Genomic DNA, 16522 nt, shown 5'->3' on the forward strand with positions numbered 1-16522 from the left:
GGTCTGATCCCAACCAAACTTGCTATAGTTGATGATGGTTAGTTGCTGAAGACGACTATGTTGCTGAAACGGTACATTTTGAAAACAGCGCCTCCTGGTGGTGGTAGAAAATTCTAAAAAAACAAACTGTTACAACTTTGCCAATCCTGGTCCGATCTGAACCAAACTTGCAAGGATTGATGACAGTCCGGCCCTGAACACGTCTATATGAAAATATTCATTTTCAAATACAGCGCCCCCTGGTGACAGCAGACAGAATTACGTTTATAGTTTTTGATGCTGCTCCAACAGGGATTGTTGTATCCACTTGAAACTTAGTATGTGGGACCCCAGACCCTTCTGGAACATGTCCGTAAAAGGTCACCTCCCTACAGGAAGTGGAACGCCCGAAACAGGAAGTAAAGTCTTACATTGTCCGATTGACACGAAACTAGATATGTGAGTTACCGGACCTTCCCTGAACATGTTTACGGAGACGCCGTTGACCGAACAGGAAGTCGGCCATTTTAAACAGGAAGTGCCTTCTAACTTTGCCGTACATTGTCTGATCTGCACAAAACCTTATATGTGACACCAGGGACCTGTCCTGAGCATGTCCGTAAAAGGTCACCTCCCTACAGGAAGTGGAACACCCGAAACAGGAAGTAAAGTCTTACATTGTCCGATTGACACAAAACTAGATATGTGAGTTACGGGACCTTTCCTGAACATGTTTCCAGAGACGAACAGGAAGTTGGCCATTTTAAACAGGAAGTGCCCTCTAACTTTGCCGTACGTTGTCCGATTTGCACGAAACCTTTTATGTGACACCAGGGACCTGTCCTGAGCATGTCTGCAAGAGATGACCTCCTAACAGGAAGTGGAATGTCCGAAACAGGAAGTAAACTCTAAGATTATCCGATCTGCACAAAACTTGATATGTAAGACAAGGGAAGTTCCCTGAACTCGTTCACGGACACGCACTTGACCGAACAGGAAGTCAGCCATTTTAAACAGGAAGTGCCCTATAACTTTGCCATACGTTGCCCGATCCCACCGAAATTTGGATCGACATGTGCGGGGACGCCGCTGAAAATAACTAGTACTGAAAATAACTAGTACCGCGCGCGGTGAATGAACGGGTGAGAGCGCGAGGCACGCGGGGAGCCGTGGCACACGGCGACCCGCGTGGGTCGGCTCGAACCCGTTCAGAACCGCGCGCGGTACTAGTTACCTTTATAACCAAGGCCTTATCCGCACACAACAGAATGTATCTTTGTTTTTTTCTTCTGTTCACATGGCTTCGTAATGCTGCTGTATGAATTACACCAAAAATGGGGAAGCACATGTGCAGAAAGTGCACTGTGTATAAAATGCTAAAAACAAATAGATGAATGATGGTATGACAGAATAATTTTTTTGTGTATTGGTTATATACACAAAAACACATGGTTAGCATTTTGAATTTTAGGGCTTCAGTTCCATGTGAATATAATGCAGATACAATACAAAACTCATATATTTTGGTTCTTTGCCTTGTTCTTGTAGTATCATCCCGCTACAATCTTTTCAATCTTGTATGCAAAATTATGAATGTCTATTATTTAAAAGACAAACTACTTGTGTCACTACATGTATTGGGAAAATATATTTAAATATTGAAAATACTAAGCTAAAGAAAAGTACTTAGACTGATTACGAATAATTAAATACAACCACAATTGACCATTGACAACTTATTTCTTTTATTTGTGAGAGAGAGGGGAGATGGTTTTTCCAAAAGTTAACATAGCAACATCTGTGTGTCCATATTTTCAATTTTATTTTGCAATTATTGTTTGAAATACAAAGGTGTTAGTTGAATTTCTGCCAACATACATTAGGAAGCTGCTCCTCGAGTTATTCACAATGTCACAAAACATTTAGTGTCACATGATTATTTATTTTTTTCACAGATGTGCACAGTGAGATTAACAGGCAACAAAAGACAATTCTGTCTTTGGAGAGGAATATGAACAGAGAGAGAGAGACAGAAAAACACAATCAGGTTTGTGTCTGGACAGACGTAGCAGCACAGAGTCGTAATACTTGCTGGTAATCATGTAGTGTAGTTATGTGTAAAATGCTGATGTGACCTAAGAAATTAGTCATTTCATTTTTGTACATTGACTCAGTGAACTCTCTGTGCCTTATTTGTTGACTTAAACGGTCCAGTGTGCAACTTGTAGGCGGGAAATTGAAAATAGTATCAGTAACTATGTTTGTGTAATGTATAAATGCTTTAAAATTAGTTTTTTGTAGCCTTACAATAAGTCTTTAATATGTACTTTAGGCTTTTATATTTATTTTTTTCAGGTTTCTACAGCAGCCCAAATAGACAAACCAGCTGAAGCATGTGTTTTGCATTTTTGCAGGTGGAAGCTAATATGCAAACTATGGACAACATTCTTTCTGGTATGCGAGGGCCACCATAGTTCCCAATTAGAAAGGGAGTGGCGATGGTGCATTCCATGTACATCAAAAGTAGGAATTAGGAGTTGAAAGGTTGGGGAAAAAAAATCATGGATGCAAACATCTTGGGCCATTAGCAATAACTCTTATAACAACGCTCCACATGACAACATTACTGAGTTGATGTAAAACAGATAAGACAGAAATGCAATTAACAGTAAAATTAGCTTTACTGTTTCTACCAGTGATAGCCATTTTGTGAGTTTGCTCTAACTTTGGGTTAAAACCTCCAACTCAGAAATTCCAACTTCCAACTACAACTAAAACACATCATGAGTCCACTGTTTGTTATAATCTCGCCATTAGATGTCACTAATTCTTACTCACTGTACCTTTAAATGTTGCCTTCCATTCATCTATGGCTATTAGGAACAGGGTAAGTGCTGGAGAAAGCTTCTGAGATGAGACACTTGAATAGTTAACATGCTCTACACACAGATCTTAGCCAATAGCAGAGTACAAGTGCAACGTGTTAAAGATTCTATCAATTTGTTGGAATTTATATAAAAAAACAAAAGCAGGACAAGTTGTCCACTGGCTCTAAACACAGACCCAGTATCAAACATAACCTCAGTCAGATCAGTAGTGCCATCACAACCAGCTGGGGTCGCACAGTAGGAGCTGAAAGCCTTTTTCTTCTACGTGGCTCACTGTGACAAATAAGCCATTTCTAAAACTAAAAATCTAAAATGCTACAAAAAGGAAGCCAATCTTGACATCAACCAAAAGTTATTGATCAATTTATTCTGCTAGATCCTGGAACCATGCAGAGCAAGAGCAGGTCAACGTGTTCATTTGAATTCTGTTTTACACAACAACTACATCTAATTTCACTGAAACCGAAATTACGTTAGATATCGTACAGCAACTATATCCGTAGTTATTAACAGTGTGAATAATGATTAACAACTTTTCCTTACGATCATATTAATCAACATAAGTGACAAAAAGGAAATTAATTTTGCGTTATGTACTTTTAATTCCCCCCACAAATCTATGAGAAGAGCCACAGGTGTCAATTTTGGCGATTTGGGTAGGCCTGATTAGATATTGATATTTGACAATATTTTAATTGTCAGGTTCCTTCAAATGCAAAACAGTTTCAAAAGTCAAATTTGTTCCTGGATAATTAAAAAGGACATTTGATCCGATATACAACAGGTCAAGACCCAGATGAAAGATATTTGGTTCTTTGGCAATAATTAGAGCAGGAATTTAAATAACAGATTAAACTAAAGTCATAGGTGCAGCAACATGATACTGTGAACTTCACAGATTCCACGTATCAACATTATTAAGAGTGCGAGTATGTTGCACACTGACTCCAAAGAAAAATCTGAATTTTTTGAGCGATGAGATTTAAAACTACAAAGTTACTTGTCTGTGGAGTTAGAAAGAAGTGAGCTCCCAGATTTCTGCAGCATGACCTAACTTTGTTCGAGGCTACTTAAGCCACTACTAATACAACACAGCCAAATCTCCACCAGACATGTATGGAGTCGCGTTGCATTGTGGTTAATGTAGGCATGATGTTTTGACAAACTAGAAGAGTATGTGGAATACAAATGACATCCAATATTCCAATGCATCGATTGTTAACCGGGGATTTTGTGCATTTATCAATGGCTGCTTTGTTCAACCTTTGCCATGGCAACATGTTCCGTCTTCATTCATCGCTTTGGGCCGAGAGCTAAATGACACATTTTGACTTCTAAAAGACCACAGCCAGACACCACTCACAGGACGAGTCGAAAAACACATTACAAAAATTCGTAAACGTGGCATTCCTCTGTCTTCCATTGTTCATGATACTGACACAAGAGCAAGTAAAAATTGATTTTTACTCGTGGTGCTTAAAAACTGTGCATGCTGGGACAGGTTCCAGCTCTCTGTGACCCTGTGCAGGATAAGTGGTTTAGAAAGGTGTTAGGAACTCAATGAAGTCATTCCGGAGCACTGATTTTTAGTACATTCCATTTTGGGGCGAACCTCTTGTTTCTGTGCTGCAGTAGACTTCACCCAAACTAAAATCAGTGGGCTCATCAGTCATTTAAAGTGAGCTAGCCTTGCAGGACTAAGTAGCAGGTGATCAGGGAGGAAATTTGAAGTGAAGGCATCAGCGCTTCTTTTTCTTTTGTTCCTGTAGGGTGACCTGTAGCTCTCTCAGGTTCTCCGACAGCAGCTCCACTTCGTCCAGTCGGCTGCTAAGCTTGGCATCGAAAATGTAGGCTCTAATGTTGTCGATCTGCTGCAGCAGCAGTTCTTCTTCAATCATGTCCAAATCGGGCAAAGCCTCGCTGTCATCATCCCCTTCAAAGGGATTGGTGGAGACTCCCGGAGAATTCCCAGAGGCCTCCTTGAAAGAATTACCGGCTACTGTGTTGTCATCCTCTTCAAACGGGTTGCCTGGTACGTTCTCTGCCTGGTTGTCCTCCTTGACATCTTCATCAAAGGGGTTATATTCTTTCTTTCCGTTGGTTACTTCTCTGTGCTCCCTCTTAATGTCCTCAGAGAAAGGATTGGATGGATCCTCCTCAACAGGAGTCGAGTCATCCTCATCAAAGGGGTTGTAGGAAGAGCCGTGCTGTCCTTCACCACCAGGAGGGGTTATGTGTCCTCCCAAACTCCTCAGCCTAGGCGGCGACTCCTCCTGACTTGTGAGAGCAGGGAACGCTCTTACAGATGACGGGCTCCTCTCAGCTTTGGGAGTCAGCTCCTCTGCTTCAGTGTCTTGCTCGTCTTGAAAACCTCCTACTGGGCTGATATCCAACGGCCGCTCCCTGGTGAAGGAAGACTGGGTCACGGGTCCCCAGCGCTCCTGTCTTTCCCACACCTCCAGACGTTTGAACTCCCCCTCCTGCAAGCTCTCCTCCTCAGCCAGCTTCTGGGAGAGAGCAATGGCCAGGCTGGTCTGCTGTTGGTCATATTCGTCCTGGAGCTGACGCAGGTTCTCCTCCAACATAGCAACCTCGTCTGTTCGCTGAGCCTCTCGGGCTTGACGGAGGAACGACTGAATGTTCTTGATCTGCTGGAGGAGAGGGTCCTCCAGCTCGCTCTGTGCGTGACCAGAGTCTGCCGAGGGCAGCCAGCCGCCAGCCTTGGTCATGCGTGGTGCTCGAGGGGCTTGCGGCAACTCTCCATTGGTGCTTACAGGTGGACGGTTTCTCTCTGACTCCTGCCTTCTCTTCAGGGTCTCCTGTGTTGCCTGTTGAACAGGGAACACGTGAAGTACATACATTCAATGACTGTTTGACCAATGACAAATAATGAGAAAGGTGTCAGTGCACAGTCTCACCAGTCTCTCTTGCTGGAGTCTCTTCTCTTGTTCTTGTTTCCTCTTTTCTTTTAGCTCTTCATATTTGTCCTTGGTGGGTAATGACATGAGACCTAACAGCTTCTCCTGAAACACAGCAAAACCAAAATAAGTGAATTCAGTGAATGAAAAGATCAATGCAGAAAGACATTTCTAACAAAAATACTGTATACATGGAAAATAAGGTTAGGGATCACAGTATTAAAAAAGCATTATCAACTTTTTAGAGGGAAAAGGTTAACCTATTATGATGACAGGGAAACATCTTTGTTGACCTAGTAGGTGTAATATTTAGATTGTATGATTCAACCCATGTACTTTGTAAACATGGTCTTACCTGAACAAATAGTGTGGCTGTATATCGGATCATCCTCTGCAGTTGGAGCACCTTTGGATGGGGTGGTGGATCATCCTTAGTTCCCAGTGTTAAAATCCTCTTACTAACAAAAAAACAAAACACAGAAGACCAGTTTTAATTGTTAAAATTACTTTTACTCAATTTAGAAACATTCATTCAGGACTGAAGTTTACCTTAAAGCGTCGATTAGCTCATAGTATTTCTGTACTTCCAGTCTGAGTCCACCCGCTGTGTCAAGATTGTAGGTGGTTTCTCCAGCACTGTTGGAGCAAACAGTCATGGCAGTGAGACATTTAACAGTCACTAGTGTCAAATGTAATTTCTTAAATTTGTAAACTACTTTTTTATTTGAGGCTTACTTGAGAGACTCAGCCATTCGAATGTATTCTGGAGCCCTTTCATCCACTTTCTCCATGCACATCCTCAGCCTCTATCAGGAAGACACGTTTTGATCAGGTGAACAACAGGAAACCACAAAGGAAAAAAGATGACAATAGCTTTTGCTGGCGGGACCAGGACAGCTTGAGTCCAACTAGAAATTTGATTTTAAAAGTCTGGTCGGAATAACACCATCGTGTAAAGATACTTGGGCTGGGTCCTACTTTTCTTTGAAGATGTGTGCGCAGAGGTACATTTTGTAAACTGCCTATCTCCTGCACATAGCTCTAGTTCTAATGCAGAACACGGTATCTTTCATTTACCAACCTCATAAAGTTTCACTATATCAGGCATGTGGTCCTTCTCTTCCAACTTCTGCTGCCTCTTCATCAGTTTGTCCATGCAGTGGTGGCAGCAGCGGATCCTCTCGTCGTCTTTTTCCTCCAGCATGGAGGTCACACTGCTCAGGCTGCTGATACTTCCTCTCCTGGAGCCCATGCCACCGCCACTGCTGCCCCCTCCAGCAGGGGGAGACTGGGAGTGGCTGGGACTTCCATATACACACAGAGCTTCTTGTGTCCCGTTAATCAGCTTCTCTACAAAAAACAAAAAATTACAATCTAAATTTGACCTTGACACAGTGATAACTTTTTGGTTTTAGTAGAATTTTGTTCATACGTACGGGCCAAAGGTAACGGAACAAAGTCCATGCACTTTCTACACATGATGGAGCCACAGAGACGACAGTGGTGGCGTCTGTTCCGAATGTTGAATTTGTTTCCACAGTCAGGACAGAACGGGACATCGGAGTCATTCACCCATGGAACTACAGACTTCTCAATGGCTGTAAAAGGGAGATGAACACTCATTAATTTCCAATATTTAATGACCGATATGTACATACATACACTCATAGGACTTAGAAACATGTAAAGACAAACCTCTGATTTTGGCAGCATCTGAAGTCGTCCTGTCGAACGATGTCAACTGCAAAGACAGTTTTCATGGTAAATGAAGTTGCACAGTTAAGCTTTTCTGAAGCGTCTAAGTGTTTTAAGAAAGACCGCAACAATTAATGTAATAGTAATCAATTACTAAAACAATGACTGATTATGAATGAATGAATTATTAAGATAATCAGCTTGAGTCTTATTTATAAACAATGAAAACAAGTACTGTGATTTCAGCTTTCTGGTTTCTGGACCAAACAAGATATTTAACAATCTTGTCATTTTGAGGTTTTGGAACACAGATCAATATTTTTCACCATTTTCTGGAGAAAATAACCAATCAAATAATTGAAAAAATAATTGACAGATTAATCAATAATAACAATCTTTAGTTTGCAGGCAGCCCTAAAAATAAAGCTCCTTGATCCTTGAATTTAAGACCATATCCACACGGAAACAGAGCATTACATAGACAATCTTTCAATGTTTTCTGTAAACACTGCCTTATTTCTAGAAACATCCTCACACACAGAACCCCCAAAACAACATGTAGTGCTGTAATGCTGCCACAGAAATACATCAGAAATGGAGATAATATGGAGTTGTGGATTGGTTGTGTACACAAAAACGCAAGGGTGGTGTTATCAGTGATGTCAGCCTTTGGCTAACTTCCTGTACTTTGCTGTCATTAGCATTTCCTTCCCTCTTTCCTATATCCCTGACAGTAAGGCTCTGTTTAAACAGTCTGACATCACAAACTGAGAGGTTTGTCTCTTTGTAGAGTTTGGATGAAGTGTTGTGGGGAACTTTTCTGTCGAAGCCCTGAAACTGCAGTCAGAATATAGAGCTTTTTAACACATGCTGTAACTTAAGGATTTGACTGATGACATCTTTAAATAGCTGAGCTGCAATTTGCTAATATAAATACAGACCTTTTCCAGTCTGATGATGAGCTTGTTGACCTCAATGACATAATGATCGATCCTCGCTGCCCGGTGTTTCTTGAAAAGGTCCAGGTGACTTCTCGTTGCTCCTGAAAAGAAAAGAGAAACATTCATGAGGGTTAGTTGAACCGTTTGAAAAAGCTACTAAAACTGTAATTTTCCTTTTATTATCGTCTCACCCAGTTCCTGAGGCTCCCACATATATGGGTCCACTCCACCGTAATAGAAGGACTCATAACTGCCAGTATCTGCTCTGTCATCTCCATCCCTCTTTAAGAGCTTGTCTTTGGCTTTCTTTGCCTTTTGAACCAAATCTGCGTCAAAAGGAAATTGACAGACAACGGATTCATCATATTGATAACACAGAAATAAGATTTTGTGGTATACTACATTAATTTACTAGTGGGACAGACAGAGCAAAGATAGTTGACTCACTTTTGAGCTGTCCCCTAACATGGCGGTCATCCCCTGAGTGCTCCTCTTCGTAGTGGTCCTGAAGTTGATAGAAGGACTGAAGGTCTTTCAGGCACAGAGGGCAAAGAAAGCCCTCCTTCACTTCACCTGTGCCCTCAAAGGGGGGAGGGTAGCTGGAGGCCATGACAGCAGGCGGCTGTGTTGATCGAGAGGAGCTGCAAGCTGGAAGGGTCCTGCTTCAGTCTCCATGTCACAGGGTGTGCAACCCACCCCATATTAGCTCCATCATAACAGAGAAAGTCCGTGGACACTAAGCAGAAGAACCAAACAAATTTAGGCAACAGAAACAAAACAATGGACAAGAATTACATTATGTCTCACACATTTAATACTTTTGCTGTTGTCCTCTAGATGGAAGTGTATTTCAACATTTCTTCGTCTTTAGTGTTTTATTGCAGTTGCCGTCCATAATATAACACAACTGACTCCTTTAACCTTTGCCTCCCTTTCCTTTGCATATTGTTTTAAATTTTGTGCACGAATGCATCCTTCCCTGCAAATTATTCACTGTTGCCTTTGATCAGTGTGCAATGTGCCTTGCACAAATCAAAGGCAGATTTTAATTCCCTTCCTCTGTTTCCACAGTAATACAAATATGAAAGGCAAATGAGGACACCATTAACTTCTCAATTGGGATAAATACAAGAGCTGAGTATTTCGAAATCTGTGTGTCATTATAAAAAGCTGTATAAACAGTAAATGCTCTGCATTGGTATAGCACTTTTTTTTGCCATTTCACACTCATTTAATCACACATGAACTCACAACCTTCACACTTTTTTTCTCTCTAGACTGGCCCCCCCCTTGACCAGACTTGATGCTCATCTAGGCCACTTGACTTTGAAACCCCTGATCTAACTGATTAATTGGTCTACCTCTAATCGTAATTTTTGCCATATCAACCTGACTAATAAATCAATTTGGTGATATATTGTTGTCCCTCCTCGTGCAATAATAATAATAATCGATACTCCATGGCAAATATTGATATTTCAATATTAAGGTGCTCTAAAGTAAACAGTCCCTGCCAGTTTCACTCGCCGGGCGTGGCTGCTTCATATCTCCTCATGTTGGTGCTGCTCCAATGAATGAAAGAGGGAAATTGAAGAAGAGGGTGTTTACAGTGAGATAATGGTGAATGATGATGCTATGTTAAGAGATGCCCCAATCCATAGACCTTATGCACTTTGTCTCTATGTTTTGAATAAAAAGAGAAATCCTGCACTTTTTAATTTTTGTTTTCTTCAATTAGACAAATGTGGTGACGTATCGCTGATTATATACTGATTATCACCGAATAGTTGCATTGTGGTATTATTGGTATTATTTACCTGTTCAGATTCTACTGAGAATCATCACGTTCACAATTAATTTAGTTCCCTCATAGGAATCTTTTTTTAAATTTTGATATCAAAGCTACTTTAGACAAATATTAAAACTCTTCTACAGTGACTGACGTTGAAGTTTTCATGATTACATTGGGTTTTAAGGCGGCTAACGTTTACCACGCATTCTTACATCACAAGGGATTCGTTTTATTAGCCCAAACTAAACTAAACGAGCAGCTTTAGAGGCCACTGTTTTTATTTTAGTGGATAATGTGTGTATATAAGCGTACATAGTCCCATATTTGAGTCACATTGGCCACGGTGACTCTCAACAATAACGCTATGTTAGCTGCACCGTGCTAGCAGCAGCAGCTCTACGCTGTTGCTTTAGCCATCGTTTACCACAACGTTGTCGTTCGAAACGCGCGAACAAACAACTTATCGCGTCACATGTCAAACACTCGCAGACTTATCAACACGACCGGGGACTATACTTACAAATGAGTCCAGCAATGAGTGTGTTGTTGACAGTTTATGTCCCTGTGACAGCTCGACAACAGCAGCTGCAGCTGCAGCAGCAGGAGGAGCAGACGCCTGGTCATGTGATCATCGCCCAGACTGTACAGGAAGCGAAGAGGGACACAAAGCAGAAAAAACGCACAAGGCAAGGAAGGCTTTATCGCGACAACACTGAATACATATATATATATATATATATATATATATATATATGGCAAACAAGTTATTTGTCTGGATGTGGATAAATCTTAAATTTGTTAATGTAATATGAATATATTATTATTTATTATTTATATATTATTATATATTACTACAAACAGCCAGTCTTGTATAAAGTACCTTTAGGTATCTTGCCAGAAGATTACTTTGGTAGAAGTTGAAGTCACGTTTTATAATGCTACTTTAGTAAAATATGAAATTTACTATATCAAAAGTAATTTTCTGATATAAATTGTACTGTAAAGCAGCTCATCAAGACTAGAAAAGGGCTATATAAATATAAACCATCACCAACTCTTCTTCTGATTTTATTTGGTGGTAATGAGTAACAAAGATAGTTAAATAGAGGAAATGTACACAATTTATTAAAGAAATGTAGTGGAGTAAATGTTGCTAGAAAAAAATAATTTTAGTATTTGTACTTTGTTACATTACAACACTGCAAACGTATAACAAGAACACAGAGAAAACCTACACACACACGGGAAGAACATGCAAACTCCATGCATTAAGACCAAAATGATATGTAGTGAACCTGGATTGTTTTGTTTCAGTTGCAATCCCAGAGCTGTCAATGTTTTTTAAGCTTCTTCAGGAGAACACTGGCTTTAAATGATTCAGACTTTCAGCCTCTTTAAGACACAAACCTGAGCAGATTGTGCTCCAGGAAAGTTTGGCAGGACTAACGGGGTGTGTTTGCTATGAGCTCATATGTTGGAAAGTGTGAGGTCTGTGTGGGAAACTGCCTTGAGGCCTCAGACATGCTGCATGTTGACTGTATCTCGTTTGTTTGAGACTTATTTGTTTGTATTGGAGCTGTAAGAGCCATTTGTGTTGTTTTTGTTTTTGGAACCTCCCACCACTTAGCAGGAGGACATGCTCTCCATTAGGCAAAGGTGAGGTACCTTAGGTTAATGGGAACGTAGGATGTTGCTCAATCAGGAGGAGAAGCATACAGTTTTTGACCAAATTTAATGGTTTGTGATATTTGGACGGAATAATTGTTTTGAGTTTGATTAAATGGAATTGTTCAAGTACAGGAATGGAAGGAATAAACGCGCAACACTTTAATTTTGGAACCTTGGAGAATATTTTTTACACTCGTCAGAAACTGTCAGCAGCAACCAGTGTGGCCTTTTTTGGATCGGCAAAAAAGACACTACAGAAGCTTTACAATATAAGCTGCAAGAGCATCCAGGTGCAAACACAATTATTCCTACACTGAGGCCTGTGCCACAATCTAATTTTAAGATTTTCTGCGAGGTTTACAGTTTATTAACTTTCGAGAGAGAGAATTTTTTTTTTTTTTTTATTTCCCTGTGCATTAAATTTAATGGGCACAGAGCAATAATCAACACATAGACAATGTCCAATACCATAAAAGAGGAAGAAGAGAATCTCAATGAAGTAAATGTAAGGGATCAAAAGTAATTTGTGCAGTGAAGCCCCCTAGTGGGTTGTTCCAACCATGGGCAAATTAAAGTATAGATGGTCGGATCGTCTTCAGTCAGGGATCAGGGCCATAAAACCGAGGTGTTGGAGACACGTAAAGGTTGAGAAAAAGGTCCTTTTATATAATGCATTTGAGGAACACCAGCGTCTGGACGGGTAGATTTCAAGGAATCTTCTCATATTGGATTTGCCTTCTTGTTCAGTTGCTAATGATTCTCTGACATTTGGAGAATTTTTCACAGAGCATTTCTTACAGAATTAGTCATTTGTGCACATACACCAATTAGTGATAGTGAATATGACCTCTGCATTTGACTCATCCTTATTACACACCAGAAATGAACCCACAGGAGCAGTGCTCATGGGCACCCCAGCCCTTGGGCCCATACCAGGATTGATCCGGTTATGAGGCCAATTCCTTTCTTCTTGGCCACGGGCTGCCCATGCACATTTTGAGGCCTCTAAAACAAATTGAAAGTAAAATTCGCCTGCATAAAACTCACTGAAACCAAAACCTAAGACATAGGGTCACAAATGTAAACCGTATCAGAGGCTCATAAAAACATCTGACTGGGTGGTGTATTGTGTATTTTTTAATATATACTTTATTATATAAACAAATAAAAAAAAAGGCACGAATGATTCATATCTAAGTATCTTTTTGCTCTGTGCCCGAAATATACCTCACCTGAGACAGTTTGCGCCGTATATTACCTCATGGGCATTCTAACGGTCTGTCAACCGCGGAGCACTTATACTGGACATTTAGTGACACATCTCTACCATCAGATCTCCATGAATAATTAGCATATTGATCAGCCAGTGGACAGGACAGCTGCTCCCTATGGGGCTGGAATGGAACGAGCCCAATTAAAGAGACGAGAAGAAGAAGTAGAAGAAGAAGATACCTGGCACTCTCTGTACTCGGCTGCATTAAATCACAGGATACACCTCAGGGCCACTATTGCATGGACTGCTGGACTACAAACTAATTGGAATTAGTTGGGCTGAATCAGCAGTTTTAAAGGACTTTACTGTGGCTATAAAGCAAACAGTATATTTTTAACAGTGCTCTTTATTGTCCAGTGAATTAACATTGGCAGAGTAATTCTAATCCATACTCACATGCAAAAACAGACCCCAAGTGCATGTTTAATCACCTGTTTCTTTTATAAAGATGTTTCTAGTTTTGCATTTTTTTATTTGGTTTTTAGTATAAATCTCAATTAAATATGTGTAATAATAATAATAATAATAATACTACCCCAAAATTGTATTTCAGTTGTAATCGTTTAAGATTATACAGTAATTTGTAAGTTGTCGAGTGTGCCTATTACATCTGCATGAGTGTATTGTTATTGAATTACAGTTACTTTGTTTCCAATTAATACTACTACTACTAAAAATAAAGGGGAATCTGGACTTTTTGTTCACTCCCTGCATGCCACTGCCAATGTGTAGAAAAATCCATGACACAATTGATTTGCTGCTGTGGGATTCATTACATATATTTGCAAACAGTACTAATTAGAAAAGAATGAAAACACAGATCAGTCAGTGAAGTAGGGTTTTTTATGCACAAGTGTAAACGCAGCCACTTTCACTGGATTCACTGACAAGCATGTGTCTCCTCACAGAGGCGACATCGCAAAAGCCAGCAGACTAATCCTTTAATCCTAGACTTGGTTTCAACTGAATAATACTGGATGGTGCTAATAAATAATAATACAATTAAAACACAGTCTTATAAGAACCTTATTTACATGGATGAGGTCAGTTTGGAGGACATTTTACGCACAGACTCTCGTGATAAACTAACAGCAGATTCATGTTTTGCAGTGGTGATACAGCAACGGTTTGCCAAAGGGACAACAACAGTGGTACAGAAGGTTAAATGTTGTAGTTTTATCAGTTTTAATAATCCACTATGGTTACTTAATTTACACATTGTTTACAATACAGTAGTACACGCACACCAGAGGCTGTTTTCGCTAAATCTACTCCCCGTCTTTGACTAAATTCTCCTCCGGTGCAAACCTTTTGCCCGGGTGTTGTCTCTTCTCCTCGGCGTGGCTCTTGTTAATGTTGTCTAAAAAGTCGAGCAGCAGGCTGGCTTTGCTGCAGCTCGTAGGGTCCAAAACGTCACACGGACTGTTCGTGCCCAAATCCGGACTCGAGTTATCCCAAAGCCTCTTTCCTGGGTGCTGACGCTTTTCCAACTCCACGAGGTCTTCGTCTCCATCCGCGCCCGCATCCCAGTCCCCATCCTCCGCGTCCTCGTCCTCGCTGCTTTGGCGCTTACCTGGGTGCTGGCGTTTGGTCTGCAGCACCAGGAAGCGCTTGCCAGGGTGCTGGCGTTTCGAAAGTTCACTCACGACTATAAGGGGCTCGCCAGAAACGCGCGCCGCCATGGAGCGCTTTCCCGGGTGCTGCCTTTTCTGGATCTCCGTGAACGAGTGCATTTCATCTTCGCGTTTTCCCGGGTGTTGTCTCCTCTGAACATCCAAGTACTGCTCATCCTCGTCCTCTAAGTCTAACTCTCTCCTTCCCGGGTGCTGCCGCTTCTCCAAACTGTCGCTGTACCGTTTGCCCGGATGCTGTCGTTTTGTCACCCATTCTGGCTGAGAGGAAAATCCTTCTGGAAGAAGAAGAAAATAATGCATGAGCTACTGTAAACAGCCCTCAAGACCTAATGCATCCATCTTTCTGCACAAATGGTTTCCATTACGCACGAACATTGCGCACAGCACAGTGCAGTTGATTGTGCGTGCCCCACGAACATTTTCTAACTGGTGATTATTTCTCCATTTTTGGTTTTAAACACAATTTCCAACATATATCATAATCTTTATTTCTAATTATTTGAAATGGAAAACACGCAGAGGCGCGCGTAAAGCGCAGAGCTGACCAGTGTTTGGTTTAAGATCCTCAAACCGACACATGTATTAAAATGACGAATATATATATATATCAATATATCAAATAATAATCAAACATTTACATGACACCACTTATTATCATATTACCCTCTAACCCGAAACACACACGCTGTATTTTTACGCACCGTCTCTGTCGTCCTCGTCCTGCATCTTCCTGAGAATGGAGCGCAGCAGGACACTCTCCGCTCTCTGCAGTAGGATGTCGTCTATGGTTCTTCGGTCCGTGTCATCATCAGCAGGGAGGCCTTGTCCTCCACACAGCGCCAAGTTGCAGAGCACGAGGGAAGCCAAGATGAGAAGGCATATCGACTTCATTGTAGTTATTGAGTCGTCTGTTGAAAATATGCAAGGAGCAGAATTCAATTAATTTGAGTAACACAAACCAGAAGTTTTCTCTCCAGAGTGATTGCATTCAACTTGTACTCCTAAAATCATGTAGAATATGCAAATAACTTTCTCTTGTTGTGTGCAGATTATCTAACAAGAGAAGATCATGAGGATCAAAACACTTTAGAAATACATTTGAATCCTAAAGATTAAAGGAAAGAAAACGCAGAAGCATGAATTTTCTTGGTTAGTCTGCCGTGCGCGCGCCAGACTCACCAGAAGTATCCAAACTGTGTTCGTTCGTCCACTGATGATCGTCGCACTCTCTCTCAGCTCCTCGCAGTTGCTGGTGACCCGTGAAGGCCGAGTCTGAAGGTATGAGCTGACAACTTTGCATCGGGAGCTTTTATACTCACCGGTCGCTGTCGTCACACCGACGCTGGAGTCATTTTTCAGGATCCCTCGTCCCCCATTGATGTCACTGAGTCGTGCGCAACTGAATGAGCCTCCTATAGGAGCCGCTGCCCAATCTGTCATTTTGAAAAACAAATAAAGGGCTGAGTCTGATGAAGACAGCAGGCTGTAGCACACCTGACTGAATAAGATGGATCCATACATGGGAATATGTGAAGTTTAAGGCTGCCACATTACTCTATGTATCCGCATTAGGTTTCCCTACATGCCAGATACAATGTAATGCATTCATATTTTAAAAATTCTGCATTTGTCCTTTTAAAAAGGTTATGTTTTTACTCAGATGACATTTGAATGTCACTGCTCCAATGAGAAGACATGACCACAGAACATGCGTCTCTTCACTGGCTTCCTTTA

The 16522-nt window shown here is 41.0% G+C and overlaps 2 protein-coding genes across 3 annotated transcripts; both read right to left on the reverse strand.

The window, feature by feature from the left end:
* Positions 1 to 1700: 1700 nt before the first annotated feature.
* Positions 1701 to 10864, reverse strand: LOC131468782 (rabenosyn-5). Its single transcript, XM_058643370.1, has 12 exons — positions 10734 to 10864; positions 8869 to 9157; positions 8613 to 8747; positions 8422 to 8522; positions 7481 to 7526; positions 7222 to 7383; positions 6867 to 7135; positions 6521 to 6591; positions 6335 to 6421; positions 6141 to 6243; positions 5786 to 5890; positions 1701 to 5695 (listed from the first exon to the last, which is right to left on the reverse strand). The coding sequence occupies exons 2-12, from the start codon at positions 9029 to 9031 to the stop codon at positions 4607 to 4609; spliced, it is 2331 nt and encodes a 776-aa protein (XP_058499353.1). The 5' UTR covers positions 9032 to 9157; positions 10734 to 10864; the 3' UTR covers positions 1701 to 4606.
* A 2902-nt stretch (positions 10865 to 13766) lies between these two features.
* Positions 13767 to 16228, reverse strand: trh (thyrotropin-releasing hormone). 2 transcript variants are annotated; one of them, XM_058643329.1, is made up of 3 exons: positions 15968 to 16228; positions 15490 to 15696; positions 13767 to 15060 (listed from the first exon to the last, which is right to left on the reverse strand). In XM_058643329.1, exons 1-3 carry the CDS (start codon positions 16086 to 16088, stop codon positions 14423 to 14425), a joined length of 966 nt encoding a protein of 321 aa, XP_058499312.1. In that variant the 5' UTR covers positions 16089 to 16228; the 3' UTR covers positions 13767 to 14422. The 2 variants fall into 2 exon arrangements, with proteins under 2 accessions (XP_058499312.1, XP_058499311.1); XM_058643328.1 differs by having other exon boundaries at positions 13790 to 15063; positions 15968 to 16225.
* Positions 16229 to 16522: the final 294 nt, after the last annotated feature.

This window comes from Solea solea, chromosome 11 (genome assembly GCF_958295425.1).
Source record: "Solea solea chromosome 11, fSolSol10.1, whole genome shotgun sequence".
Classification (NCBI taxonomy): Eukaryota; Metazoa; Chordata; class Actinopteri; order Pleuronectiformes; family Soleidae; genus Solea; species Solea solea.

Coding starts and splice junctions, on each gene's coding strand:
- LOC131468782 (XM_058643370.1), bottom strand. CDS start 9,031: ATGGCCTCCAGCTACCCTCCCCCCTTTGAGGGCACAGGTGAAGTGAAG. Junction 8,523..8,612: donor GTGGGAGCCTCAGGAACTGG/GTGAGACGATAA, acceptor TTTTCTTTTCAG/GAGCAACGAGAAGTCACCTG. Junction 7,527..8,421: donor TCATCATCAGACTGGAAAAG/GTCTGTATTTAT, acceptor CTGTCTTTGCAG/TTGACATCGTTCGACAGGAC.
- trh (XM_058643328.1), bottom strand. CDS start 16,088: ATGCAAAGTTGTCAGCTCATACCTTCAGACTCGGCCTTCACGGGTCAC. Junction 15,697..15,967: donor ACACAGTTTGGATACTTCTG/GTGAGTCTGGCG, acceptor TATTTTCAACAG/ACGACTCAATAACTACAATG. Junction 15,064..15,489: donor GGACGAGGACGACAGAGACG/GTGCGTAAAAAT, acceptor TTCTTCTTCCAG/AAGGATTTTCCTCTCAGCCA.